Source organism: Peromyscus maniculatus, chromosome 22, assembly GCF_049852395.1.
Source record: "Peromyscus maniculatus bairdii isolate BWxNUB_F1_BW_parent chromosome 22, HU_Pman_BW_mat_3.1, whole genome shotgun sequence".
Taxonomy (NCBI): Eukaryota; Metazoa; Chordata; class Mammalia; order Rodentia; family Cricetidae; genus Peromyscus; species Peromyscus maniculatus.
Window position 1 is genome coordinate 43372422 of NC_134873.1, and position 27893 is coordinate 43400314.

General features: G+C 40.8%; 2 protein-coding genes across 14 annotated transcripts in view; one reads left to right on the plus strand and one right to left on the minus strand.

The window, feature by feature from the left end:
* LOC143270260 (dual E2 ubiquitin-conjugating enzyme/E3 ubiquitin-protein ligase BIRC6-like) overlaps positions 1 to 27893 on the plus strand; it is a 310541-nt gene that overhangs the window by 117146 nt on the left and 165502 nt on the right. The window lies entirely within an intron of this gene.
* Positions 1 to 27893, minus strand: part of LOC143270259 (putative Polycomb group protein ASXL2) — a 316750-nt gene that overhangs the window by 74069 nt on the left and 214788 nt on the right. For 5 of the 7 annotated variants that reach the window (XM_076559530.1, XM_076559528.1, XM_076559531.1 and 2 more), the window contains 2 exons: positions 17380 to 17462; positions 2749 to 2857 (listed from right to left, as the gene is read on the minus strand). In XM_076559530.1, the coding sequence (XP_076415645.1) occupies positions 2749 to 2857; positions 17380 to 17435 (165 nt within the window). In that variant the 5' untranslated portion in view covers positions 17436 to 17462. Of the gene's footprint in view, positions 1 to 2748; positions 2858 to 17379; positions 17463 to 24623; positions 25136 to 26109; positions 26656 to 27893 lie in introns of those variants that run through there. The other 2 variants (XM_076559532.1, XM_076559529.1) reach the window with 2 other exon arrangements.

Below are 27893 nucleotides of genomic sequence, written 5' to 3' on the forward strand. Positions count from 1 at the left end.
ATTATGTAATTAGAAAATTGGAACTTTTAGTCCATCTTCTCAAGAACGAAGGTTGAGTTGATGGCCAATGACAAAAATCACACTCATATCACAAATCCTCCATAAAAACTCTAAAGACCAGGGGTTTGGATGAGCTTGCACATGGCTAAAGTCTGTGCTTGGAGACTGGTATGCCAAGACAGATTCTATACTCAGTGGCCACACCTCACTTCATGAATGTCTTTTATCTACATTACAATAAATAGAAAACTCAAAGATTTTTTTTTCCTCTAACATCTTTTGTAAGCAGTCCTAGAGCTTAGGTCTCATCCAAAGACTTGTAACTAATAGCTGAAGTGAAGGGTAACCTTTAGTACTGGGCCCTTTGACCGACACAATAGCCAAACAGTGAAAACTGAGTTAAATTAAAGGCAGCTAGCTGACTTCAGTTGGAGAACTGCTTGATATATGGGAGAAACCCCCGAACACATGGTATCAGAAGAACTGTACTAATTGGTATGTAATAACAGAAAATACATTTTGAGGATTTCTTTCCCTCTCTCTCCAACACAGTACGCATTTAATGAATGCAATTAAAATCATGGAAGATCTAGAATAGCTAAAGCATCAAAATGAGATCATGAAAGCTTCATTTAGGGCTAAAGTCCCATAACACCCACAAGTTAAACACTGCAGACAGTCAGAGGAAGTTAACATTAAAAGGCAGAATAGGGTTGTGCTATATATATTGCACAGATTGGCCTTGAGCTCACTATATAGGTCAGGGTGATCTAGAACTGGACAGGACCTTTTACCTTGGCCTCCTGAGTACTATGATTGATAACCATATGCCACCACATTAAGCTGCTAGATGTGGGATTTGTTCCTCTTTTGTTTTGTTTTGAGACAGGATCTCACTGGCTTGCCTGCCTAGAATTCAGAGATACCTACATCTGCCTCCAGAGTGCTTGGGATTAAAGGCATGCACGGCCACCAAACCTAGGTGTTCATTTTCTGTGTTTTGTTTTATGTTGGGTACCTGTGTGCCATAGCACACATATGAAAGTTATAGGACAACTTGTAGGAGTTGGTTCTGTCCTTCATTTATATGTGCCCAGGGAACCAAAAACAGGCTGTCAGTGCCTTCACATGCTGAACCATCTCAGCACCTCAGGTCAGAGTTCTTAATGTCAGTGGACGCAATACTGCCACTGAGCACCGTGATAAGCTCAGAGACAGGAGGCAGTGGGACAGACAGCGGTCTCTACGGACGTGTCACTTGGGGTACAACAGTCTGTCAAATAGTCTGCCATTCTGGTTTGCTGATAAACTTCCTTTGAGAAACAAGCCCTCTCCTAATTATCAGGCTGTCACAAGCTCAACTACAACCCCACATCAAGGATGACAACGATTCGACATTTGTCAACAGCCATAACTCATGAACGGTGGGTGTCACACGGGTCAGTCAGTCTGAGTGAGGTGGAGCCCTGCTTCAGTCTTGGACTCTTGTCTCTAGACTCTCAGTCTGTAGAACGGAGACTCGGACTGAATCCGTGGACGAGGAGGAGAAGCTGACTGAGAACAAAGTAAAAGAAAGAACAGACCAAGACCAGATGACACCTTTTGATCATCTGGACCCAGCCTGGATTTCCCATGAATGTTTAGTTTAGCTGTATGAGTTCACACATTTTCCAGCCTATTTACTAAGCTCATTTACATTGGTTTTCCTACTCATAAGTGAAAGGATATTGATGAGAAAAGGTCACCATTTCAGTGTACAAATGAGGTATTAGCCAGCTTGTTATGGAAGAAGAAATGTGGGTGTGGAATCGGATCAAAGTTCCTATTCTTCTTCTGATACAATACAGCCAACACTGGTCAGGAATTACATCTTTCAAACTTTACTTTTTCCCATTATTAAAAAACGAATAAGGGGTTGGGGGTTTAGCTCACTGGCAGAGCGCTTGCCTAGCAAGTGCAAGGCCCTGGGTTCGGTCCTCAGCTCTGAAAGAAAAAAAAGGAATAATAACCATAACTAAGTTTTAGTGGGGAAATTTATGAATAAAGAAAAGAATCTGGGCTAGAGAGATGGCTCAGTGATTAAGAGTACTGACTGCTCTTCCAGAGGTCCTGAGTACAATACCCAGCAACCACATGGTGGCTCACAACCATCTGTAATGAGACCTGGTGCCCTCTTCTGGCGGGCAGGGGTACATGCAGGCAGAACACTGTATACATAATAAATAAATCTTTAAAAAAAAAAGAAAGAAAGAAAAAGAAAAGAATCTATGGCTCTACGCAGTATGTTTCAAAAAAAGAATCCTCAATTTGTAATTGAAATATTTTGAAGTTCTGTAAAATAAGAAACGGGCTAGAGAAAGGGCTCAGCAGTTAACACTGACAGCTGCTCTTCCTTCCAGAGGACCTCAGGTTCAATCCTCAGTACCCACAGAGTCACTAGCAACCATCTGAAACTCTAGTTCCAGGGAATGAAACACCCCCTTCTGGCATCCATGAGTACTGCATGTATGTGGTACACGGATACACATAAAATAAATCTAAAAAAAAAAAAACCCATGTTAAATAAGAATATATACAAAGGGTGCCTTCTTAGTATTCATGAGGCCCTGCCTTCAATTCCTAGAACATCTCCTCCCTCTCCCAAATTTATTTACTTACTTATTTTAGGGTTGAAATATTGAATTCTGTCTCTGTGACTCAATTATTATACATTGTCACTTACTCTTTCTTGGCTCCCAAGCAACTTACCTTCAAAGTATATACTCCCATTCTACCTGGGACTTTATAGAAGATGCCCTCTTCACCTCGGGAGTTTGTGTGGAGCATTGCATTTAAGCATGCAAGAGGGGAAGTCCCACTACAAAGCAAAGCAGGTGAAGAGCATAGTGATTAGTTTATCTCTGAATATTCTTTGTAATGCTGACTTAATTTCTTTAATTGATCAATATTCCTGTTTTACTAACTGTAAAAAATATTAATACAGAAAGATATTGCCATGAAAAAAAATGAATGGAAAATTCATTTTTGAGTTTCTAAAGGGGAAAAAAATCCGTAATCTAACATTTAAGTAAAAGAAAAACAAAAAAATCAACATAGAACAATATCAAATTTATTTTGCAAACCTACTTTATTTACACACAAAACTTTGTAAGTATAATTAAAGTGGAAAGCATGTACACGCACGCGCGCGCGCACACACACACACACACACACACACACACACACACAGATTCAAATAAATCTCCAGCTTCTTGTGTGCTGCTGCACTAAACTAAATCTGATTTGTAAACAAAACTGCCGTGGTTTCTTGTACTTAAGCTTCACAGGAGATCACTTTAAAGACAATTTACAGACTTATTTTGCATGGATTAGCTTTCTTTCTCATTTTCTAAAATTTTATGTGCATAATAATTCATTATTATGATGAAAAAAGTTTTTTGAGTGGGGCATGATGGCACACAACTATAACCCCAGAATTTAGGAGACTGAGGCAAAAGAATCCCAAGTTCAATGCCATTCTCTACTATAAAGCAAGCTCCTAAGGGAAAAAATTCATTTTGAAGTGTCATCAGACTTTACTGTGCTCTCAAAAAAGGGCAATAAAATTCACTAACAGGCATCCTTATCTTGGTCTGTCACTACATTAAGGAAATGGAACTGGGATTGTAGAGATAAGACCACTGGCTGCTCTTCCAGGACCAGGGTTCAATTCCCAACACCCACATGGCCACTAACAACTTTTTGTAATTCCAGTTCCAGGGAAATCCAACATGCTCACACAGACACACATGCATGTAAAACACCAATGCACATAAAGTAAAAAGTAAATAATTTTAAAAAAGAAAAGAAAATGGGTCTAATGTTCTACCATAAGTCTAATGTTAAGCACTTCTGCATTAAGAAACAGGAAGGTATAGTTAACTGCATGCGTTTAATCCCAGAACTTGGGAGACAGAGGCAGAGGTCAAGGCCAGCCTGCTCTACAATCAGTACTACACAGAGAAACCCTGTCTCAAGAAACCAAAAACTAAAAAATGAAAAGAAAGAAAAGAAACAGAAAAGAGAAGTATAAGCAATGCATTTTTAAGCATAAAACCACATCGTGGTGATATTTTATCTGTGTCCCCCAGTAAAATAAAGCTTGCCTGGAGATCAGAGGAAGGCCAGCCACTATAGTAAACACAAAAGTCATGCAATGTTAGCACACATTAATCTGTCTGGATCTCTGTGAGTTCAAGGTCACACTAGAGAACAGAGCCAAGTGTAGTTACACACGCCTTTAATCCCAGCACCAACCATAGGAGGTCTGTACAGATAGACAGGAAGTGACAGAGCTGGGCAGGCAGAGGAAGTGATGTAGCTGGGCTGAGAGAGCCAATTAGAAAACAGAACGGAAAAGGCATATAAGTCTGCTTAGAAAGGAAGTCGCTCTCTTTGGAGCCTGGCAGCTGTTCCTACCCCTCTGATCTCGGTCAGATTTTCACCCCTATTTCTGGTTCTGTGTTTTTATTTAATAAGACCGTTTAGAAACTCATTTACACCACATGCTTTAAAAAGTATACCTGAGCATGGTGATCCACACATATAATCAAGCCTCTAGAGCAGTGGTTCTCAACCTTCCTAATGCTGCAACCCTTTAATACAGTTCCTCATGTGGTGACCCCCAACCATGAAATTATTTTCACTGCTCCTTCCTGTCATTTTACTACTGTTATGAATTGCAGTGTAAACATCTGTGTTTTCTAATGATCTTAGGTGACTCATAAGAAAGGGTCATTCAAATCCTCACATTGAGAACTGCTGCTCTCAAAACTGAGGCAGGATGAAAACAAGTTCTATGTTAGCCTGAACTACAGAGTAAAGACCTGGAAAACAAAAACAACAAAAAGGGGGTATGTTATAAAATATCGAATTATAGAGGCTAGAAAGCTGGCTCAGTAGTTTAGAACATTTGTTGCTCCTGCAGTGTACCCAAGTTCAATTCCCAGCACCCATTTAGAGGCTCACAACGATCTATAACTCAAGTTTAAGAAGATCCAATGTCCCCTTCTACACTCTGCAAACACCAAGCATGCATGTGGTGCAAATACACACACACAAGCCAAATATTGATACACGCTAGGCATGGCAGCACACACCTTTAATCCCAGCACTCGGGAGGCAGAGGTAGGCAGATTGTGAATTCGAGGTCAGCCCGGGCTACAAAGTGAGTTCCAAGACAGCCAGGTCTACACAGAGAAACCCTGTCTCAAAAACAAAAACAAACAAACAAAAAGAGGCAAACCTGCTCTGCATAATGATTATCAGGCCAACCAGAGATACATTGTGAAATTCTGCCTCAAAAACAAACAAATTCATACACATTAATTTTTTTAAGTCTTTTAAAAATCAAATTATAGACTGACTACCAAAAAGGAATAAAATTGTATGTTCTCAGATGATTAAGCCTGTGGATTTTATTCAACAGAAAAAAGCTAAGAAATAGCTATTAAAATAAAAGCTTCAAGCTGGATGGTGAACACGCCTTTAACCCTAGCCCTCAGGAGGTAGAGGCAGATTCTCTGAGTTCGAGGCCAGCCTGGTCTACAGGGGGAGTTCCAGGACAGCCAGGGCTACAAAGAAAAACTGTTTTGAAAAACAAAACAAAACAAACAAACAAAAGCTTGAAATTAAGAACAATATTAAAATGTAGGATATAAAATGATAGAAAATATTACTAAAAACCAAGTGTTAGTCTAAGGTCAAGGGCTATAGTGTTAAAGAAAGCACACTAATCCTTTTGTGTATGATTGGTAGGTGTTTCTGGTTTGTTTGTTTGTTTGTTTGTTTGTTTGTTTGTTTGTTTTAGGACAGAATCCTCATTCTGTAGCACAGGTCTGAAGTGGTGTGGAACTCTAGATGTAGCTTCTGGCATCAAACTCAAGGCAATCTTCCTAGTTCAATCTCTCAAGCATTAGAATTACAGGTATAGGATCTATGCCTAACATTGGGCGCTGCAACTCTTAAAGCAACACGTTCCTGTATCTAGGAAAACAGAAGTAATAAGAAAGCACGTTGAAAGTTCATATGGAAAGAAGTCAGGGAATGGTCTGGAGTCTGACTACAACTCCCTTACGTAGTTTTTGTTTTTCACAATTATTAAGGGGCAAAACAACTTAACAGGACATTCTCAACTCATCTTCCTCTCAGCTCCCTGCTGGTGATACTCAAAACCCTAAAACCAAATCTACTACAGAGACCACAAGCAACATGGACAGAAGTGGAGGACTGACATTAAGAAAGGCAGAGGCAGGTGGACCTCTGTGAGTTCAAGGCCAGCCTGGTCTACAGAGTGAGTTCCAGGGCAGCCAGAGCTACACAGAGAAACTGTCTCGAAAAACCAAAATATAGAAAGAAGAAAAGAAGAAAGGCAGATCTCGGGCTGGAGAGATGGCTCAGCAATTAAGAGCACTGGCTGTTCTTCCAGAGCACTTGGGTTCAATTCCCAGCACCCACATGGCATCTCACAATTGCCTGTAACTCCACCTCCAGGGGATCCAACACTCTCACACAAACATATATACAGGCAATGCACATAAAAATAAAAATAAATAAATCATTAAAATAAAAAAAGGCAGATCACTGGAGATCACTGGCCAGCCAGTCTAGCCAAACAGAAGAGTTAATGACTCTTCTGGGGAAAAGTAGGTGGTGGAAAAGGGAGCAGAATATACTTGATGTCCACTTCCGACCACCACAACACACTAATAAATACCAATAAAAATAAATAAATCACCAAGTATCCTGTATGTCTCTAATGGGCATGTGTTCATTCTTTTTTTGAACTGTGATAGGTGGCATATCAAAATGCAGAGAGAAAGCCACAACACAAAGGGTGCTAGGATTAAAGGCATGTGCCACAAAGCCCAGCTGAAACTGACTCTCACTCCCTCTCTCTCTCTCTCTCTCTCTCTCTCTCTCTCTCTCTCTCTCTCTCTCTCTCTCACACACACACACACACACACACACACACACACACACACACACACACACCCCTCCTTGTTCAAAGGCTGACAGAGTACTTGACTATCATGCCTTGTGAGACCCTTGGGTTCAATCCCTATTACCAAGGAGGCAAAGTAAGCTCCTTGCCCAATCACCTACCGTTCACACAAAAGTGAGGCAAAAAACAAGAGTTTACCTTCTATCATGACTAGCTCTGCAAGTCTTTCCTGTTCCACTGTCGATGAGACGTCTTTGTCTCATCGACACATACGAAATATCTAACTCCCATCTTAGCCAAGGTCATTTCAAATACTAGCTCATTATACCATCTAACTTTTAAATATTGTGATAAACAGGCCATAAAAATAAAAATTAGCTTTGAGAGAAACAGAATGCTTCTTCGTTTCTGTAATAAAGGTACTAACTACCTATCTATTTACTATCTTATTATAGATGATTAGGACGCCTAAAGTTTTTTTTTTTTTTTTTTTCCTGGAGACAGGGTTTCTCTGTGTAGCCCTGGCTGTCCTAGATCTCACAGACCCACATGCCTCTGCCTTCCAAGTTCTGGGACCAAAAAGGCGTGAGCCACCACTGCTCAGCTGGGATGCTTAAAGTTCTTAACAGCTGGACCAAATCCCAAACAGTGTTTGTATCCAAACTAAGTACAAAAGGTTACACAAGATCTTATGATTCCAGGTAAAAGGAATGCCAACATGAACACAGAAATTGAAGCTCAGAATCTCTGTGAAGAAAATAAACTATGGGTATAATTATACAAGAACTGAACTGGAGACAATAAAAACACAGAAATCAGATAAAATTTTACATCACTGTCCTTATTGGGTAATTATTGCTCATTTAGCAATGCAATTTTGTATCTTAATAGCTAGTGCTGTTATAATTGCTTTAGGCTTTTTTATAAAAACTACTTTTTAGAAACTGAACTGGGTCCTCTGCAAGAGTAGCAAGTGCTCTTGCTGCTGAACTGTTTCTACACAGGCTTTGCTTCCTGCTTTTGTGAGAACTAGAATGCCACATGTGGATGTGGATATCAAAATTCTGAGTTTTTAAGTAGTAGTCTGACCTAATTATTTAACCAATTCATGATATTTTCTATCAGAAATTCTTTCTCAGAGAAGTAACTTAGATATGGTAAACCTTAGATTATATCAAATGGCTTTCACGTCAAGTCTCAAAAACAAATACTAAAATAGGAATGAGTTCTTAGGTGGTATTATGCATGTGGGGTAAGATCACAGAAAGTTGGGCATGGTGGCACACATCTCTAAGCCCAGCATTTCAGAGACAGATCTTAGTAAGATCCTGCTCAAAACAAAACAATTAAAAAAAAAAAAAAAAAGACCAGAAGACAAGAAACAGCTCAGTCTGCCACTCTGTCCTCAAAGATGAGACCACCACTACTACCTGCAAGTGTCCAACAGACCAAAATCAAAGATCTTGCCACAAGAGCGCCACGATACACATGTAACTGCATTCACACATCATACACACAAATAACTTAAAAGGTTAAATCTTAATTAAGCTTCATTCATAACCCATTACTTAAAAAATAAATTATAAATGAAATGAACAGATTAACTGAAGTTGAGAGATTAATCTGAAGCTGTAAGCAAACATGGCATTCTATGACATGAAAATACAGATAGAGTTCCCTGTCCTCAAGCCTCACATCAAAGTCATAGAACTGAAATTTTAAAACAAAACAAAAAAACCCCACTATACTATAAACGGGAATTGCTACAACCAACAGCTATCTAAAGAGACCAGCAAACATCGACAAAAAGCCAATTCAGTAAAGGATTCAGACTATGAATTTTCATCTGTTCTGCCTGGTTTAAAGTAAGTATCCTTTGGGTAAACAATTTACCAATTATTTTCTCTGTATCAGTCAAGTAAATAAATATATTTTCAATCTCACAAGCAACAGGCAACACACATTGCTCTATCTTCTAAGCATTTTCATTAATGCTGAGTGGTACTTCAGTGCTCTAAGACAAATGACAATTTTGATAGGCCTTAATGTCAACAATTTCTAAAATTATGGCCATGTAATGGTTACAAATTACAAAAATTAACAAACCAAAACAAAAAAGCTCATTTAGTAACTAACATTTATATAATATCACTATTACTTTATTTCTAGGGCAAATCATTTTATAAAGTAAAAACCATGCATACATTGGCACATTCAGTAAAACTTGTAAAAGACTACATTATAATTGCTTAATACTCCTTTAGAATAAAGTAATACTTCTTACCTTCTGGAGTTGGAATGCACCCCAAGAAAACAAGAGGAGGGAAAAAAAAAGTTTTTAATTTTCTTTACAAGTAACAATAAGCTCCCCCAATTAAGTTATACCTTGATCTCCCAGCACTATTAACAACTCTCAAATTAGTAACAATCCCCATTTTGCTACATAAAATATTAATTTTTTAAAAATGCAAATTAGTCCAACATATCACTGTCTAAAATTGCACACTTAAATTCAGCCACATAGTCTAATTACTTTAGAAAAACAAGTGAAATACTTGAATTCTATGAAAAAGTGTAATTAGAGTTAAGTGTGAATTTTTCATAGTGTTCCCCCCCCCCCTGCATCTGATTGCCAAGAGTCATCGTAAAGCCATCAACTAAGGCCCTTGAGCATTATTTTCTTCTCTTTGATCTATAACAGAATTTGATGCGAATTTAAACAACAGACAAGAATATATTGCTGCTGCTGCTGCTGCTGCTGCTGGGTCTAGAGGCACATGCTTGTACTCTTAGGAGAGCTATGGGTTCTAGGCTAGCATAGGCTCCTTAGTAAATCCAGCCTCATTAAAAAAACAACACAACAGAAAGCTGGGAAGCTGGTAGACACCGTGATCTCACCACTTACAAGGTTCAAGAGTTCTAGGACAGCCTGGGTATTGTGAGAGCCTACCTTCCTTCCACTAATCCCAGAACTTAGGGATCTTTATGAGTTCGAGGCCAGCCTGGACTACAGAGTAAGTTTCAGGACAGCCAGGGTTACACAGAGAAACCCTGTCGCAAAAAAAAAAAAAACCAAAAACCTACCAATATCGAATGGTTTTGTTTCTGTTTCTTAGAAAAATGTTAGTAACTTAATAAAAAATGTGCATATACACTTTTGGGAGTTGGCTTTCCCCTTCCACTCCTACCATGGGATGGATCCAGATTGGATCCATACACCAAATGCTTTTACCTCTGGTCATCTTACAGGCAAAAAAATGTTCTTCATTCTTTAGTTTGTTTTTATTTTATTTTTTTTTATGTGCACTGGTGTTTTTCCATGGGTGTCTGGTCCCGTGGAACTAGTTACAGACAGTTGTGAGCTACCATGTGGGTGCTGAGAATTGAACTTAGGTCCTATGGAAGAGCAGTCCGTGTTCTTAATCAGTGAGCCATCTCTCCAGCCCATGTTCTTCATTCTTTTTTTTTTTTTTGTTTTGTTTTTCAAGACAGGGTTTCTCTGTGTAGCTTTGCACCTTTCCTGGATCTCGCTCTGTAGACCAGGCTGGCCTTGAACTCATAAAGATCCTCCTGGCTCTGCCTCCCAAGTGCTGGGATTAAAGGCGTGCACCACCACCGCCCGGCATGTTCTTCATTCTTAAACTAGGGTCTTTCTAATGAAATCACTTTGGGGCAACTTAGCTTGGTAAGTAGTCAAAAAAGATCTCCTCTGCTGAGATAATGATTTCTGCCATAAAGTAATAACTATGAATTCTTTATTACCTCTGTTATGTATTTTTTTTGTTTATAAGAGGTGGAGGATAGATAGTTTTGAGATTTTTATGATATCAACCCTAAAAGTGCCTATGACTTTGGTATAAAGTAAAAAATAAACTTTGAGACCACTATAAAAAAAAACAGAAAGCAAAGGGTAATAATCAACAACCACAAATCTAATGCTATTATATGTAGCATACAGTGTAAGTTTAATATAAATGATAGAATATATTAATCAGAAAGAAAAATAAAGACAGTATGATAGACTAAAAACCCCAGAGCTAGTTGTGTGACTCTTGTCAACTCTCAAGATCTCTATGAGCCTTCATTCATTTGTAAAAAATGAGACATAAAACACATTATCCTTTCCAACTGTCTTTTGTGGCAGTTCTGTAACTGTGTGTCTATTCTGTAACTAAAATAATGTGACAGGGAAAGGTTATAGGAGAGAATGCAACCGATGACCTCTAATTGTACAGCTCATCAGAGACATCACTGTATTATAACTATTAGATAAGTTTCTGTGGGAAGGAATACACATCCAAGCCATCTGCTTATCCTCACAATTGCCAATTACTATGTATATAGTACTGTACCTCTTTCAGGTTACTTTCCATGAAAAGCCAATGATTTTTAAATACTCCTACTAAACTTCTTCCAAAGGTGAAAAAGGAAGAAAAAAAAAAAAAACTAATCTAGAAACTAGGAAGTTGACCACAACCATTCATTAGCCTCACAATCTATCATATTGACCTATAAATATAAGATTCAAATTGATGCCACATCCAAACTACCTACTATATGGACTCTAATGAATGGTCTAGGTCAGAAAACAGCAAATTCATGGGTAAGATAAATTCAGGAAGAATCTGCTCAAGTGCAAGTATTTTTCCACTCTAGGAGGATGCTAGCATATGAGGGCTGCTGGACTGACTTGCCAGCACCGCTTTAACAGATAAGACAGACAAACTGTGACTCTAGAAGCAATGCACACTAATGTATACTCAGAATTCAAATAGAACACAACCAACAGTCACAGATTATTACAAGGAAACTAAGGCGGGTTCTGTCTCCCCTGTACTTTAAATACTGTGCTTTACACTTCTAAACAGGCATTGAAAGGTCTCGAAGTGCTTTAAAAAAATAAAAATAAACAGCTTTTGTTTTTGTTTTTGATTTTGAGACAGGGTTCCTTTGTATAGCCTTGGCTGTCCTGAAACTCGCTTTGTAGACCAGGCTGGCCTCAAACTCACAGAGATCTGCCTGCCTCTGCCTTAAGTGCTGGAATTAAAGGCTTGAGTCACCACTGTCCGGCATAAATGGCCTTTTAGTGTGTTAATTTATAAATGTTTACACACAAATTTTTCAGAAAGATAATACATCAAAATGAGGTATGCTCATTTATAACTTTTCATATCAATGAAATAAACTAATTTTCAACCTACTGATATGTGACCACAATCAAAGCTTCTTTTTCTGCTGCTGTTTGTTTTTCAAGTTTGTGTGGGTGGGTTTACCTGCACATGATAGGCACACACACAGAGGCCAGGGTACAATGTGCAGGAGGCTGATTCTCTCCTTCCACCATGTGGGTTCCAAGGATCAAACTGGGATGTCAGGCTTGGCAGCAGGCACCTTAACTGCTGAACTATCTCACTGGCCCCATTCTGATTTTTGGTTGTTTCTTTCTGAGATGAGGTCTTACTAGGTTACTCTAGCCAGACTGAAATGTACAATACTCCAGCCTCAACCTCCCAAGAAGCTGGGATACAGACATTCACAACAGCACTAGCTCAAAAGGGAAGGGCAGCTGGGTCTCCAACAGTCCACATGTCCAGAAATGAGCTCAAGCTCGACTACAGAAGAGACACTGATTGCTCTCTACTGACAGACATATATATGCCTGTGGCAGCTATCTACATATGGAAGCCCATGCTGGCCTCCAGGCTTCCTCAGCATCACAAATAGCTGTTACACAATTCAAAGTCCACATTAGCCTCCTGGCCCTCCTCCCTTCCCCCAGCTTCCTGTCCTCCTTACAACAGGCCTGTGTTTCCACTCCATGCTCTCTCACTTCTCCTGAAGACAGCCCTGCCTGTGACCAGTCTACTTCTTTCTCTCACTGCTCTGGACTCTTCCAGGTGCCTCTGGATAACTTCTCTTATTCACAATAAAAACCTTCTCCCTAATGAAGAAGCCATTTCAGTGGTCTCTTTACCATGCCCCTCACACAGAGGGGATATTCTTGCTCTAGAAAAGAACCAATTGAAAATATCTCAAGGGTTGGGTACATGACTCAGAGGTACATCTCTCACTTACATGGAATCCAATGATGCCTTATATTCAACCCCCAACACCACAAAAATAAGCAAATCTGAAGTATCACATTAAAGAAAATTAAAGTTGAAATCTAAGGAACACTCAAGGCCCTGGCTGGTGGGAAGACATCCACGGCCCCCTTTTGCAGTTCTGCTCAAGTGGGGGTTAGTCAGGTGCCGGGCAGGTGAGTGCCATAATGATGAGCAAATATGTGGTGGAGAAATGGCAGAGAAAGAGAAGCAGAGTGGTCCATGTGCTGTGGAAAGAGGCAGAAAGGAAGAAATGAAGATAGTGAAGAGTAGGCTGATGTTGGAGGCCTGATTGCCACATGGGGCCATGGTGCTGTCTGGGCCAACATTTGTGGCTCCTGTTGCAACCGAAGGCTGTGTGTGTGTGTGTGTGTGTGTGTGTGTGTGTGTGTGTGTGTGGTTGCCTGAAGCCTTTTCAGTCACCGGAACCATGTTGGTACCCAAAGGCCATGCTGCAGTCGAGCCCACACAGACCTGAGTAGCACATACTATTACCCAGTGCCATGGTAACATCTGGGCCAGGGCTACAGCTGGGAGCCATGTCTGGGTCCCCAGCCCTACTGCAGCCAAGGTCTATGTTGATATTCATACCTCCTGTTGCCATTGAGGACCATACTGATTCCAGTGATCTGGGCTGCCACCCAGGGCCATGCCAATTGGGTTGGCCTATGCAGCTACCAGGGTCCCTGGTGACAATTAGACCCAGAATGCTGCCCAATGACCATGTCTGGGTCTGTGGTCCTACTGCAGCTGAGGTCTGTGTTGAAGTCTGTGGTCCATGTTGCCACCAGAGGTCACATGGAGCCTGGGGTCTGGGCCACAACCTGTGGCCTTGTTGGTGTCTGGGGCCATGATGCTGCCAGAGCCATCCTGATCTGAGTTGCCAGTGCTTCCACCTGGACTCAGGATGTCGACAGACCGAGCTGCAGCCTGAGACAATTTGGGTCCCTGGTGGAGCTGTAGCTGGGGTCTGTGTTGAAGTCTATGACCAAGAATGCCGCTAGGGCCTATACAGAGGCCTGGGATCTCAACCACAGCCGATGGACTTGTTGGAGTCTGGGGGCATACAGATCTAGGTGGCCTGTGCTGCTACTTGGGGCCATGGTGTCATCCAGGCCCAGGCTACTCCCAAGGGCCAAGTCTGAGTCTGTGGCCCTAGAGCGGCCGGGGTCTGGATTGACATATGTGGCCTGTTGTCACTGAGGGCCATGAGGATGCCCAGGGTCAGATATCCATCTGAGCCCAGGTCGGTGTCCTAGGGCCATGCAGATCTGAGCAGCCTGCACTGCTGGCCAATGCCATGGTGATGTCTGGGCCAGAGTTACAGCTGAGGGCCATGTCTGAGTCTGTGCCCCTACTGCAGCCAGGGTCTGTGTTGATTTCAAAGGCTCCTGTTACCATAGAAGGCCGTGCAGACACTCGAGGGCGAAGGTCATGTTGGTGTCCGAGGGCCACACTAAACCACTGGGGCTCGGGCCAATTTGAGTGGCCTGCACTGCTACCTGGGGAAATTGTGACATCTAGACCCAGCTGCTGCCAAGGACCATGTCTGGGTCTGTGGTCAAGCTGCAGCTGGGGTCTGTGTTGATGTCTGTGACCCACATCACCTCAGGGGTCCAAAGTAACCCTGCAAGATGAAATCAGAGGGCCATGCTGAGCCAGCTCCACCCTTTGCTAGCTCAGAGAAAGCTGGCCTTGCCTCTCGATGGACATTGCAGCAAGAAAGCTGGCCTCAACCCTCATGGGAGAGATGGCCCCACCGCTCACCACAAGTGAGAGTGAAACAACCCTGAGGGCATGGGCGTAGGGGAGCTGATTCCACCCTCTCACCTGAGGTGGATGGCCCCAATGGCCTGGACTGACTAGCTCAGTTACCATCTGCTCACAGCAGGGCCTTGGGTTGGCCCACCCTAACATCTACCCCATCCAGGACCTGCTGGAGCTTGTGAAGGGACTGATCCTGTGGGACAATACCCACAGGGGCTCAATGACTCAGGGCAGCCACTGGATATCCCAGAGGAGTTCTGGTGAGTGATGATGATGTACCAGAAACCAGAGGCCTTGAACCAGACCCCAGATTCACTGCAATCAACATTTGCTAGTAAAGCAGGCAGGACAAAAGGGTGTACTGTATAACACAGAGGCCCTCGATGCCACCCAGATGAATGAAGAGGTGCTGAAGAGGTGGGAAAGAAAGAGAAGTGAAGAGGTTTTTGTTTGTCTTGTTCTTGTTTGCTCGCTTGCTTTGTTTTGATTTTTAAAATTTTCTTGGGTGGGGGGGAACACTGCAGAGCTGAGGGGAGGATTTGGGAGGGTGGGAGGTAAGTGGAACTGGGGTGCATGATGTGAAACTCCAAAAGAATCAAATTTTCAAAAAAAAAATTAGATCATACAATAGCTACTTATAAAAAGAAATTGCAGTCTATTTTTAAATTTTTTAGCACAATTCAGTGTTTCTCAAAGACGCATCACTGGCAACTCTTCAATGTGAGGAACTGTCCATGTAAGGTATGTGGTGTTCCTATTACCTGCCTATTAAATGATACAGTGTGTTCCTCTTCTCATCCAGTATTATCTTCAAAAATAGCTCCTCGCACACCAGAGTGATCCCCTGCCCACAATTAAGAACCACCATTAGCCAGGCCATGGTGGCACAGACCTTTAATCCCAGTACTCTCAGGAGGCAGAGGCAGAGGCAGATGGATCTCTGCTTTCAAGGCAAGCCTGGTCTACAGAGTGAGATCTAGGACAGCCAGGAAAGACTACATAAAGAAACCCTGTCTCAAAAAACAAAACAAAACAAACAAACAAACAAACAAACAAAAAAAGCACAAACTTTGTATCCTTATTTTGGTTTAATGTTGTGAAACAGGGTGTGGTAGTTTAAAGAAAATGGTCCCCATAGATTCATATATTTAAATGCTTGGTCCCCAACTGTTGGAAGTGTTTTAGGAAGGATTAGGAGGTGTGGCCTTCTTGGAGGAGTATCACTGGGCGTGTACTTTGAGGTCTCAAAACCCATCTAATTCCCAGTCTAGCTCACTCTGTCTCATGCTTGTGAATCCAAGAGGTAAGCTCTCAATTACTGTTCTAGCACCCTCTCTGACTGTAAACCCAACTGAAAGCTTTCTTTTATAAGTTGCCTTGGTCATAATGCTTTATCACAGCAACAAAGTAACTAATACACAGAGTTTGCTGGGTAGCCCTACCATCTTGGTATTCAATAAGTAGCTGAAGCTGGCCTGGCACTTGTCTCTATTTCCTGAAAACTGAGAAATGCGCCCCAGCCTACCTAACATTTTTTTTATTCAAATTTCTTATCTTAATGAAATATCTCCAATGTAGATGGCCAAATTTGTCTCAATATACACAATGAATTTGGCATAATTTTAACATTTCTTAATGACAGTCTTAATTATGCAAATAAGACTATTATAAGCTAACATAACAAGACTCTTAGAAATCGACGATTATCTTTGACCCTATTTACATATCTACTACATTTGAAGATTAAAAATTCATTTTTAAATGTGTGTGTCTGGGTGTGTGTGTGTGTGTGTGTGTGTGTGCGTGTGTGTGTCTGTGCATGTGTGAAACAGAATGCATGTGGAGACCAAAAGACAACCTCCAGAAATCACCTCCTTTCTTCCACAGTGAGCTCTGGAGACTGAACTCAGGTCACCGAACTGGCAAGAGCTTTACCTCCTTGAGACATTTTGGCAGCCCTATTTGTGTATTTGTTTGTTTATCTATTTATTTGGGGGAGAGGCTCTTGCTATGCTGTCCAAGCTGGTCTAGAACTCATAGGCTCGAGTGATCTTCCAGCCTTAGCTTCTCTCAAGCATCTTGGACTACAGGCATGTGTGATGATGCCCAGCAAAGACTTTCTCTTGACACACAAAGACCTTTTCCATTTCATTCTTTTTAAGAAATCTTATTTCTTCTTACACTGCCTACTTTTGAAGCTGCTGTGTAATAATTTTTGTCCAATTACCAAGCACAAAGTGATAGATGACAGCTTAAAGATGACTCCAGGCCTTCCTAAGAATCAAGGTGCATAGGCTTTGAAAATCAGCTACTTACTTTTTCATGAAGAATTTACTTTACTTACTTTTGATTTTATAAATGCTATGACTTAAAAAAAATCCAAGGACTGAGAGAAAAATGAACTAGAAGTTCATAAAGTACATTATACTAACCAATGAAGGTTTAAGACAAAGAATACCAAAACATACTAAATTTTATTAGATACTCTAAACATAATTATTACTAGTAATACTTTTAATAACTCACCTGATTTCCTTTAGTCCTTCTCTCTGGATAACTTGAAGAATTTCTTTATGACTCATAGGTGTATTGGGGTATTTTTCTAAGACCTGAGAAGCAAGGAATAACAATGAATTCTTATTTTAAGTTCTCATTCTTATAATTGTCTATTATTATTATAACTATGTCAATAATTAGATCTATAACATACATATCTAGAGACTTCACCCAGATATTTTCTGTTAATCACAAACAGTAAGTCAAATTATGAAGCAGAAATGGATCAAAAAGGTTAAAATTAACACTTTAATTAATCCTATTAATGAATATGGAATTGATTACTCTTAGTCTCCATTCCCATACCACATCCCTACCTGTGGTCTACCACTGCACACACCTTTAGATTATCTACTTTAGTAGGGTGTAGTGGCACAGACCTTTAATCCCAGAACTCAGGAGGCAGAGGCAGGTGGATTTCTGCCTCTGCTTTCCAAGAGTGCTGGGATTAAAGGCATACATCACCATGCCCAGCTAAATCCATGCTTCCTTTAAATAAAAATTAAAAATACAACAACAACAACTATGTTTTGGATACAACACGAACAGTAAGCTTAGTTTGTTCTGTCTTTCCCATTAAATTTAACTAAAAATCGGGACAGAATGAATGGAATCACTATTTGAAGACTCTGAAAATGGGAGCAGATAAAGCTAAACCACAATTAGAAAAAACACAGTATAGTCAGGAGTGAATTTCCTGGTTTTGATTTCTCTACAACCTCCTGTCCTGGACTCAACAGCAACCTGAAACCCAAGAGCACACTGATACAGACAGAAAATGTTCCAAGACAATCTGTCATTTTTGATCTGAAGCACAGTAAAGGGAGCCCTTCCTAATGTCAGAGGTAGAGAATTCTCCTAATTTGTTTTTAGGCTTTGGGTATGTCATGGTCCTTTCCCTCTCTATACCTGCCCAGGCAACATGGCAGCAGCTATAAACCAATACCACACTTGGAAACTAACCACTAGCAAACATAAATACAAAATAGATGTGAATAGCTGCCAAAGTTCTAAAAATTATGATGTTTTGAAATTTAATACACAGGAGATTGGTAGAAACTTGGGAGTTAAAGCCAATGTCAGGCATGGTAGGACATTCCTTTAATCCCAGAACTGGAGGTAGTGGTAGGCAGTTCTGTGAGTTCAAAGACAGCCAGGATACAACTTTTTTCTCAAAAACAAACAAAAAAATAATTTCTGGCCGGGCTGTGGTGGTACACATCTTTAATCCCAGCACTTGGGAGGCAGAGGCAGGTGGATCTCTGATCTGTGTGAGTTCAAGGCCAGCCTGGTCTACAGAGTGAGTTCTAGGATAGCCAGGACTGTTTCGCAGAGAAACCCTGTCTCGAGAACACACACACACACACACACACACACACACACACACACACACACACAGAAAAAAACATAAAAAAAATTCTCATAGGATTTAAACAAGCATTTGATGTTGTTTTAGTTTGATTTGAGGACAGATTCTCTAGCCCAGGCTGCCCATAACTCCCCACATAGAGCCAAGAATGCTCTTGAACTTCTTTTTGATCCCCCTATCTGCCCTTCCCCATGCTCAGACACTCCACATCCACCTGGTTTTTGCTAGAGATGGACTCCAGGGCCTCTTATATGTTATTCAGCACTGTACCCAATGAGACACATGCCAGCCGCTCAGGGCTGTGGGATCCTAACAGCATCAGAATGTCAGATACATAATCTACAATCACTCAGCGGAACTCACAAAAGACAAACTACACACAACAGACCCCAAATGGCAACTGTTAAGATCAGACACGCACAACTATGCTTCAGGAAACAGTGGTGCAGGCCGTTAGCCCCGGCACTCAGCACGCTGAAGCAGGAGTCAGTGCCCTGCTCGTCAATAATCTTTGCCACATCCTATTTCTGATGTTAGCTTTATCAAAAATGTCACCCTCATTACTCAGGTGAAGTAAACAAAAGAGCATGCTTTCCTTGAGCTATTAGCCTTCTGTTTTTTTCTTTAGTTTTCACTATAAATAACTAATGGTATATTAATTTCTACTAATTAAAAAAACAAACAGAAAATAATCATAAATTCCAAAACTCACTCCTCTGTTCAGAAACTGCACTATACTGCAAGAAAAACCAAGAGTAAACTATCATGAGTGAAACACTTGTGTTTACACGCAACAGTCCTTTGGTTAAGCTGGACAGAATGGTATGTGACTCTAATTCCAGTGCTGTCAAGGGAGAGACAGCAGTACCAGTTAGAAGCCAGCCTAGACTACACATGGAGAGGGTGTCTCCCCCTCCAAACGGATCGTGCCTGTAATTACAGCACTTAGGAGAGACAGGAATACTGCAACAAACTGTTGTCAGTCTAGGCTACATAATGAGTTCCACGACAGCTGGGCAACAAAACAAAACAGAAACAGGACCTGGGACGGTGAGATGGATCAGCAAGTGAGAGCATTTACCCTGAGTTCAATCCCCCAGAGCCACATGAGAGAGGAAGAGAAAGAAGTGCCTCTTGCGTTTCAAGTTGCTTTCTGAGCTGTGTGCACATGACCTCACACATAAATACTAATAATAAAAAAGGACAGTTTCTCCTTTCGATAACCATTTTTGTTTATATTTAATTATCTTTTTTTTTTTTTTTTTTTTTTTTTTTTTTTTTTTTTTTTGGAAAGGAAGTTCAAGACAGAATTTCTACATGTAACAGTCCTGGAACTCGCTTTGTAGACCAGACTTGCCTTAAATTCAGCCTTCTGATGCCAGGATTAAAGAAGTGCACCACCACAGCCTGGCTTATATTTAATTATCTGAATCTCCCTAAGAAAATATAAAGAATGAGAAAAATATATACATACACTAGAAAAACCTGAGAATCAAAACACTTCTGAGCAAAAATACAAAACTGTTACAATTTTTTTAAAAGTACAGCAAGTGTAGATTTACTAAGGAAAAGTGAGGAAAACTCTTTAAGGTGGGAAGGATCCAAGGAAGGCATACCATATTATATTCTTTTACCACAAGCTCAAGATGTAGGCTAGCAGTTTTCCAAAACAGCTACCTTATTCTGACCACAGGAGGGCAGTGTCTGTCTCACAAAAAAAAAAAAAACAAACAAAAAATTCTACTGGAACTGTTCAAACTACAAAACACAATTTAAACAAACTACTCTTATGACAATATGATCAAACATGAAAAAAAAATTAGAAATCAACAGTATAGGGCTGGAGAGATGGCTCAGTGGTTAAGGGCACTGTCTGCTCTTCCAGAGGTCCTGAGTTCAACTCCCAGCACCCACATGGTGGCTCTCAACCATCTGTAACCGGAGCTGATGCCCTCTTCTGTCTGATGCCCTCTCCATCATGCAAATGGAGCACTCATATACATAAGATACATATATAAATAAATCTTTAAAAAATTAATAGTATAAAGAACTCAAGGGCACAGTTGGAGAGATGGCTCAGCTGTTAAGAGCACCGACTTACTGCTCTTCCAGAGGACTCGGGATCAATTCCCAGACGCCACACAGCCACAAACAACTGTTTGTATCCTAGTTCCAGAGGACCCAACACCCTCACACAGACATACAAGCAGGCAAAACAACAATGCACATAAAATATAAATAAATAATTTTTTAAAAAAGAGACAAAGAACTCAAGGGCAATGGACAAGGTTCCTAAAGGACTTACTAAGACTATTCCTCAGCCAGAAATAGTGGTGCAGGACTTTATTTTTTCAGCACCCAGGAGCCAGAGATGCAGAGGCAGGCACCGGATCCCTTTGAGTTCCATGCCAGCCTAGTCTACATAGCAAATTCCAAGTGGGCCAGGGCTATATAGTAAGACCCTGTCTCAAACAAAACAAAGCAAAGCAAAACAAAACAAAAAGCAGGATTTAAATTATCAGTCTCTAGTAAGTTCATTCAAGAAGTGAAAAGATGAATGAAGAGTCTGAATTTTGTGTAACGTGGATCATTTAATTTTACATTTAAAATGTTAATAACATAATAATCTCTTAATGTCTGGCATAAGAATTATTCACTATCACTTCTCGGCCTTTTGGCTAAGATCAAGTGAAGAGTTATTTACTGACCAAAAAGCCTTAAACAGGATAACTAATACTTTGTAGTCACAGAGATCAACCAGAACACAAGCAGATTAAGGTTTCGGAAGTCTGTGCTACACAAGATACACAAGATGACTATCAAACCAACTAGGTGGCTAATGGGACAGGAGGAAAAAAAAAAGTCAAATCTGAAATAAATTAAAAAAAAAAAGAAAAGTCAAATCTGAGTCAGGCGTGGTAGCACAGGATTTTAATTCCAGCACTTGGAGGTAGTGTCGTGTGGACCTCTGTGTTCGAAGATAACCTGGTCTACAGAGTTTGCTCCAGGACAGCCAGGGCTACACAGAGAAAAATCCTTATCTTGACCAAAAAAAATTTTAAAAATTAAAAAAAAAAGGGTGGGGGGGAGCCAGGCTGGAGAAATTTCAGCAGTAAAGAACAATGGATTATCTTCCAAATGATCCAGGTTCAATTCCTAGAACCAATATGAAGGTTCACAACCTCTGTAACTTCAGTTTCAAAGAATCCCACACCCTCTTCTGGCCTTAACAGCACCAAGTGTGCAGGAAAAACACTCAAACACATAAAAATAACATTTTTAGGCCGGGCGGTGGTGGAGCACGCCTTTAATCCCAGCACTCGGGAGGCAGAGGCAGGCGGATCTCTGTGAGTTCGAGGCCTGGGCTACCAAGTGAGTTCCAGGAAAGGCGCAAAGCTACACAGAGAAACCCTGCCTCGGAAAAAAAAAAAAAAACATTTTTAAAAAAGGGCCAAAATGCTTCTGCAGTTATAGTGGTCAACAATGTCTAATCTGCAAGGTTAATAGAAACATTCTGTTTTTCAACAACAAAATTGCTTTAACTAGCTGTGAGAACTCAGACTCCATTTAATCAGGAAAAGGCATCAGATTCAGCAGACTTAGCAGTGAACTGGCATCCAGGTCAACAACTAACACTGAATTCTTCCTAGAACATCAAATCAAACAGGGAATGGGAGTCAACCAACTACTTTTGCCAATGACAGAAATGAATTTCCACACCAAGACAAAAGGAGAGCCTAGCCATTCCAAATTTTGATTCCCTCATGAGAAGCGGGTACAGTTTTGACATTTGCTTCATCCTCCAAACTTCTACTACCTGATATTTGAAACCGAGGAACCAAATGAAGTCAAGATGCTACTTTCCCACCTACCAAACTCACTATATACGAACACTGTGACAGCTTAGAAACTGAACTTTACACAGGAAAGTCATCCCGCTGAAGGAGGAACAGAAGGAGAGAGAAAGGAACACAGGCACTTCAAACTGCAAACACAACTAGCTAGGAGATGGTGGTGCACGCCTTTCACCCCAGCACTCCAGAGTCAAAGGTAGGGCGATCTCTGTGAGTTCTAGGCCAGTCTGCTCTACAGAGTGAACTCCAGGACAGCCAGGGTTATACTGAGAAACCCTGTCTCAAAAAAAGAAAAGAAAGAAGAAGGAAGGGAGGGAGGGAGGGAGGGAGGGAGGGAGGAAACAGAACTAAATAGTGAGGGGACTCTTGCACAAAGAACCAAGGGGAAGGAACTCTAACAAGTTTCTAAACTCCATTATGCCGACATTCTAATATCAGTCCTCTCTACTCAAGCCATACTCTTCCTATGTCTAGTGAATTGTGCTGGATTTCACCCAAAGTTAAGAAGCACTTATTCCTTCCAAGTAGCCAGTATTATTTCTTCAAGGTCAGTGACTGTTACATAGTAATGACGCCACAAACAGACAAGGTTACTCCAGGAGGAGGAGGAGGAGGAGGAGGAGGACGAGGAGGGGGGGGGGGAGGAGACAATTAAATTCAAGAAGGTAAGTTATACTATCAACAACACTGGCACTGAGCGGGATGATTAAAGGTTTTCTCCTTGTTTGTCCCCTCCGTATTTCCTATTCTGTACAAGTTTTTATTTTAACCTAGAGCTGTCTGCTTTATGTAATATTCCCTTTCATGGATTCTACCTTTATTGAGTCATACATGACATAAAAGTGATAAGGCTGGTACTATGTGAAGTAACATGCATGCATTCATTAACATAATCTGAAGAAAAGCCGGGAGTAAACAGGAAAACATTATCACACACAAAGTTGTCTGAGAAAAATCAATGAGAAAATACTTATTCAAAGAAAGCAATAGAAGAAAGAGCTCAGAATTGTATGCTGAGGCAGAAGGGTCTTGAATTCCAGGACAACCTGTGCTATATGGCAAGACTGTGTCAAAAGCAAGCAAAACATACCCCCTTAATATTTAGAGGGAAACTAATAAAAGGAAGAAATGTTAATAAATCAAACACAATTAGAAACACAAAAACAATTAGAATTTTATAAGAAAAATTCAGATGGAAATACATTTGTTTATAGTGTAAAGTTCTCTCATTATGCATGGTAATATTTAATCATAATTGAACATCAAAGTGCTCTTATCTTTTAAGCAAAAAAAAAAAAAAAAAAGTAATATTAGCCTTGGAACAGAACTCCAAAACTCAAAACCCTGGGTGTGGTAATGTACATATACAATCTCAGCACAAGAGGCTAGAGAAGATCAAGAGTCCAAATGTTATGTGTATTGATTGGTGTTTTGCCTGTGTGTATGTCTGTGAGGGTGTTGGATCCCCTGGAACTGGAGTTTCATACGATTGTGAGCTGCCATGTAGGTGCTGGGATTGAACCCAGGTCACCCTAGGTTATATAGTGAATTTAAAGACAGCCTGTTCTAATTTCAAAAAAAAAAAAAAATAGCAACAATAAAAAGCTAAAACTATGGCCTAGCAATTTATTCCTAATAAAAAATAACTAAAAGCATATACTGAGACAAAGAACTGTGCAAACATGTTCATAAAAACCTTTTCCAGGGGCTGGAGAGATGGCTCAGCAGTTAAGAGCACTGACTGCTCTTCCAGAGGACCTGGGTTCAATTCCCAGCACCCACATGGCAGCTCACCACTGTCTGTAACTCAAGTTCTAACACACTTACACAAACATATTAAAAAATACTAAATTATGTTTTACAAAAAACCTTATTCACCATTAAAAACTATGTAACATATTTAGAAAAATGATTTGAAAACTACACAGCTGTATGTGTCTCACTGGAAACAAAGGTCGACCTTTCAGTACCCATAGAAATGGACTACCAACCTTAAAATCTATACTCAGCAAGAACACTCAACTAGGAACGGTGGCCCCTGTTGGAATAGCAGAACTCCAGAGGCTAAGGCAAGAAGAACCAGCTGGGTTAGACCCTATCCAAAACAAAACACCCTTCTGGAATGAAAGTAAAATAAAGTTATTCTCAGGAGCTGGATAAATGCCTCAGTGGTTAGAAGCACAAAATGTTCTTCTGGAGGAGGTTCCTTTTCCAGCACCCACGTCAGGCAGCCCACAAATACCTATCTATGACTCTAGCTCCAGGGGAATACAATTTAACTCGGACCTCTGCAAGCACAGGCACACACACACTTAACAATTTTACAAGACTAAGTTGTTCTTGGCCAGGCAGTGGTGGTATACACAATTAATCCCAGCACTCAGGAGGCAGAGGCAGGTGTATCTCTGGAGTTCAAAGCCAGCCTGGTCTACAGAAAGAGCTCCAGGACAGCCAGAACTACACAGCGAAACAATCTTAAAAAGCCAAAAAAAAATTTAAAAACAAAGTTTTTTTTTTTTTTTTTTTTCTGGTTTTTCGAGACAGGGTTTCTCTGTGTAGCTTTGCGCCTTTCGTGGGACTCACTTGGTAGTCCAGGCTGGCCTCGAACTCACAGAGATCCACCTGGCTCTGCCTCCCGAGTGCTGGGATTAAAGGCGTGCGCCACCACCGCCCGGCAAAAAACAAAGTTTTATTTTGTTGTTGTTTGTTTTTTTCAAGACAGAGTTTCTCTGTGTAGCTTTTGGAGCCTGTCCTGGCACTCTGTAGCCCAGGCTGGCCTTGAAATCAGAGATTCTCCTGCCTCTGCCTCCCAAGTGCTGGGATTAAAGGTGTGAGCCACCACCACGCAGCTAAAGTCACTCTTACAGAGAATATGTGCAGAAAAGGAAAAGAACAGAGCAAGCCTGTAACTACTGTCCTTATTTTGTCCTGCCTCCAACAACTGGCCATTGACTGGTATATGAGAACTTGGACTTGGAGAGAAATTTTCCTGTACAAACCATGTGATTTATGTGAACATCTGCTTTCCTTCTAGAAATTCAGAATTGTGATATATGCTGACCTGTTCTCAATAAAAAAAAAAAAAAAAAAAAAAAAAAAAACAAAACTCCCTGGCACTGTTTCGTGACAGACGTTTTACTTTTATTCCTTGTCATAATTCACTCCTGGAGGCACTAAGTTGTGATCCTACTCAGAAACCACTTGAAACCTTCCTCCAAATTTCACCTCAAGCATATTTCCATCTATCTACCCACTTCAATTTGAATGTTTTGTATGTAAATACACATTCACACATGTGTACCTGTGGGTGGATGCCAAAGGTCAACCTCAAGTACATTACCCTTAGCAGCCCTCCACTGGACTTCCTTTTTGAGACATTCTCTCACTTAGGCCTGGGGCTCATTGCTGGCCAGTGGATTCCAGGGGTCTGCCTGTCTTCCTTCCCCAGTCCTAGGATTACAAGCATACATACCATACCTGGCTTTTTACGTGGGTGCTGAGGATCCAAACTCAGGTCCTCCTGCTTGTGTACACTTGACCAAGTGAATCATCTTCCCAGCCTTGTTGTTGTTTTCTCCTTGAAACAAAGTCTCAATCCAAATCCTGCCTCCATATCCCCCAAGTTTTGAGGTCACAGGCCCATGCACCATGTCCTGCTTCTACTGCACCCAGTTGTGACTGAATTCTACGCCATAATAAATGACAGTGATTAGTCTGACTAAAAGCCCAGCCCCGTGTGTTGTCTTACAGAATTACTAAACCTGGAGGTGGTATCAGGGATCTCTCCCACAAAAAAGAAACTAGGAGTCTGTTGCTAGGAGACCATGTTCTAAAAGACAGCTAAAAGTTTTCAAGGCAGAAGAGAAATACTATCAGAATCTGAACAATAAATAATGAAAGAACAAGTCGGACTCAGTGACGTACTCCAGCAGAAGTGGAAGGATCAGAAGTTCAAGGTCATTCTTGACTCCATAGGGAATTCCAGGCCAGTGTGGGCTACATGAGACTCTATCTCAAAAAAAAATATAATATAAAAACAATATGAAGAGTTGGGAGCTGAAGAGATGGTTCAGAGGTTAAGAGCACTCACTGGCTGCTCTTCCAGAAGACTCTGGTTCAATTCCTAGCACCCACATAGCAGCTCACAACCATTTTTAACCTCAGTTCCAGGGAATTCAATGCCCTCTTCTGACCTCCAAGGGCACCAGACATGCACACAGTATACAAATATACATACAGGCAAAACATCCATACACATAAAATAATAAATTAAAAAAAATAATAAAGAGCAAATATATGGTAAGTATAATAGGCTTTCTCCTGAACTTTCAAAATTATTTTCCATGCCAGGTATGGTGGCTCACACCTTTAATCCCAGCACTTAGAAGGCAGATAGGGGATCTCTGTGAGTTCGAAGCCAGCCTGGACCACCAAGAGAATTCCAGGACAGCCAAGGCTATTACACAGAGAAACTCTGCATGGAAAAACTATATAGTCTTTTTTGTGTTTATATATATATATGTGTGTGTGTGTGTGTGTGTGTGTGTGTGTGTGTGTGTGTGTGTGTATATATATAAAAATTCATTCCATAGTTATATGCAAAATTATAATCTTTCATGGGCTTTCTAATTTGTAGTATCATAAGACAATGGCAATATATACAGGTTAGTAAGGGAACTATATGGTGATAAGTAAAACAATGATTCTAAAAGGTAGGTATACTCTCTTCTCTAGAGCAATGTGGGGTGACGACAAACACAAAATGAGACAACTTAGAAAGAAGGTGTGGTGGCTCACACCTACGATAATAGCGGAGGCCATGAGGCAAGGCTAGGAGGTGGAGGCAGAAAGATCAACAGGAATTTGAGGTCAGCCTGGACTAGCTCTCACAGTGAGAGACCCTATCTCAAAGAGCCAAAGAAGTGGAGAGTGGCCCCATGAGCCACCCCCTTCCTGGAAATCTTGGCTGTTAATGGCTGCCAGAGGAGGAGGAAGGGGCATTTTCTTCAGTGGCTACACTGGGAAGTGCCCACAATCCCGTCAATAACCCCTCCTCCATGCACCTGTAAGCAACCCAAATGAAAACTCACTGGGCCACCAAACTGTTATCAGCAAAGAAAGTACAAGGGAAAGGAGGGAAGAGGAAGGGCATCAGCAGGAGGAGGAGACAAGGCAGGATAATGGTGGATAAAATGATAAAAATTCATGGACATGGATGAAAATGTTGTAATGGAATTCATTATTATGTATAACTTAATGTG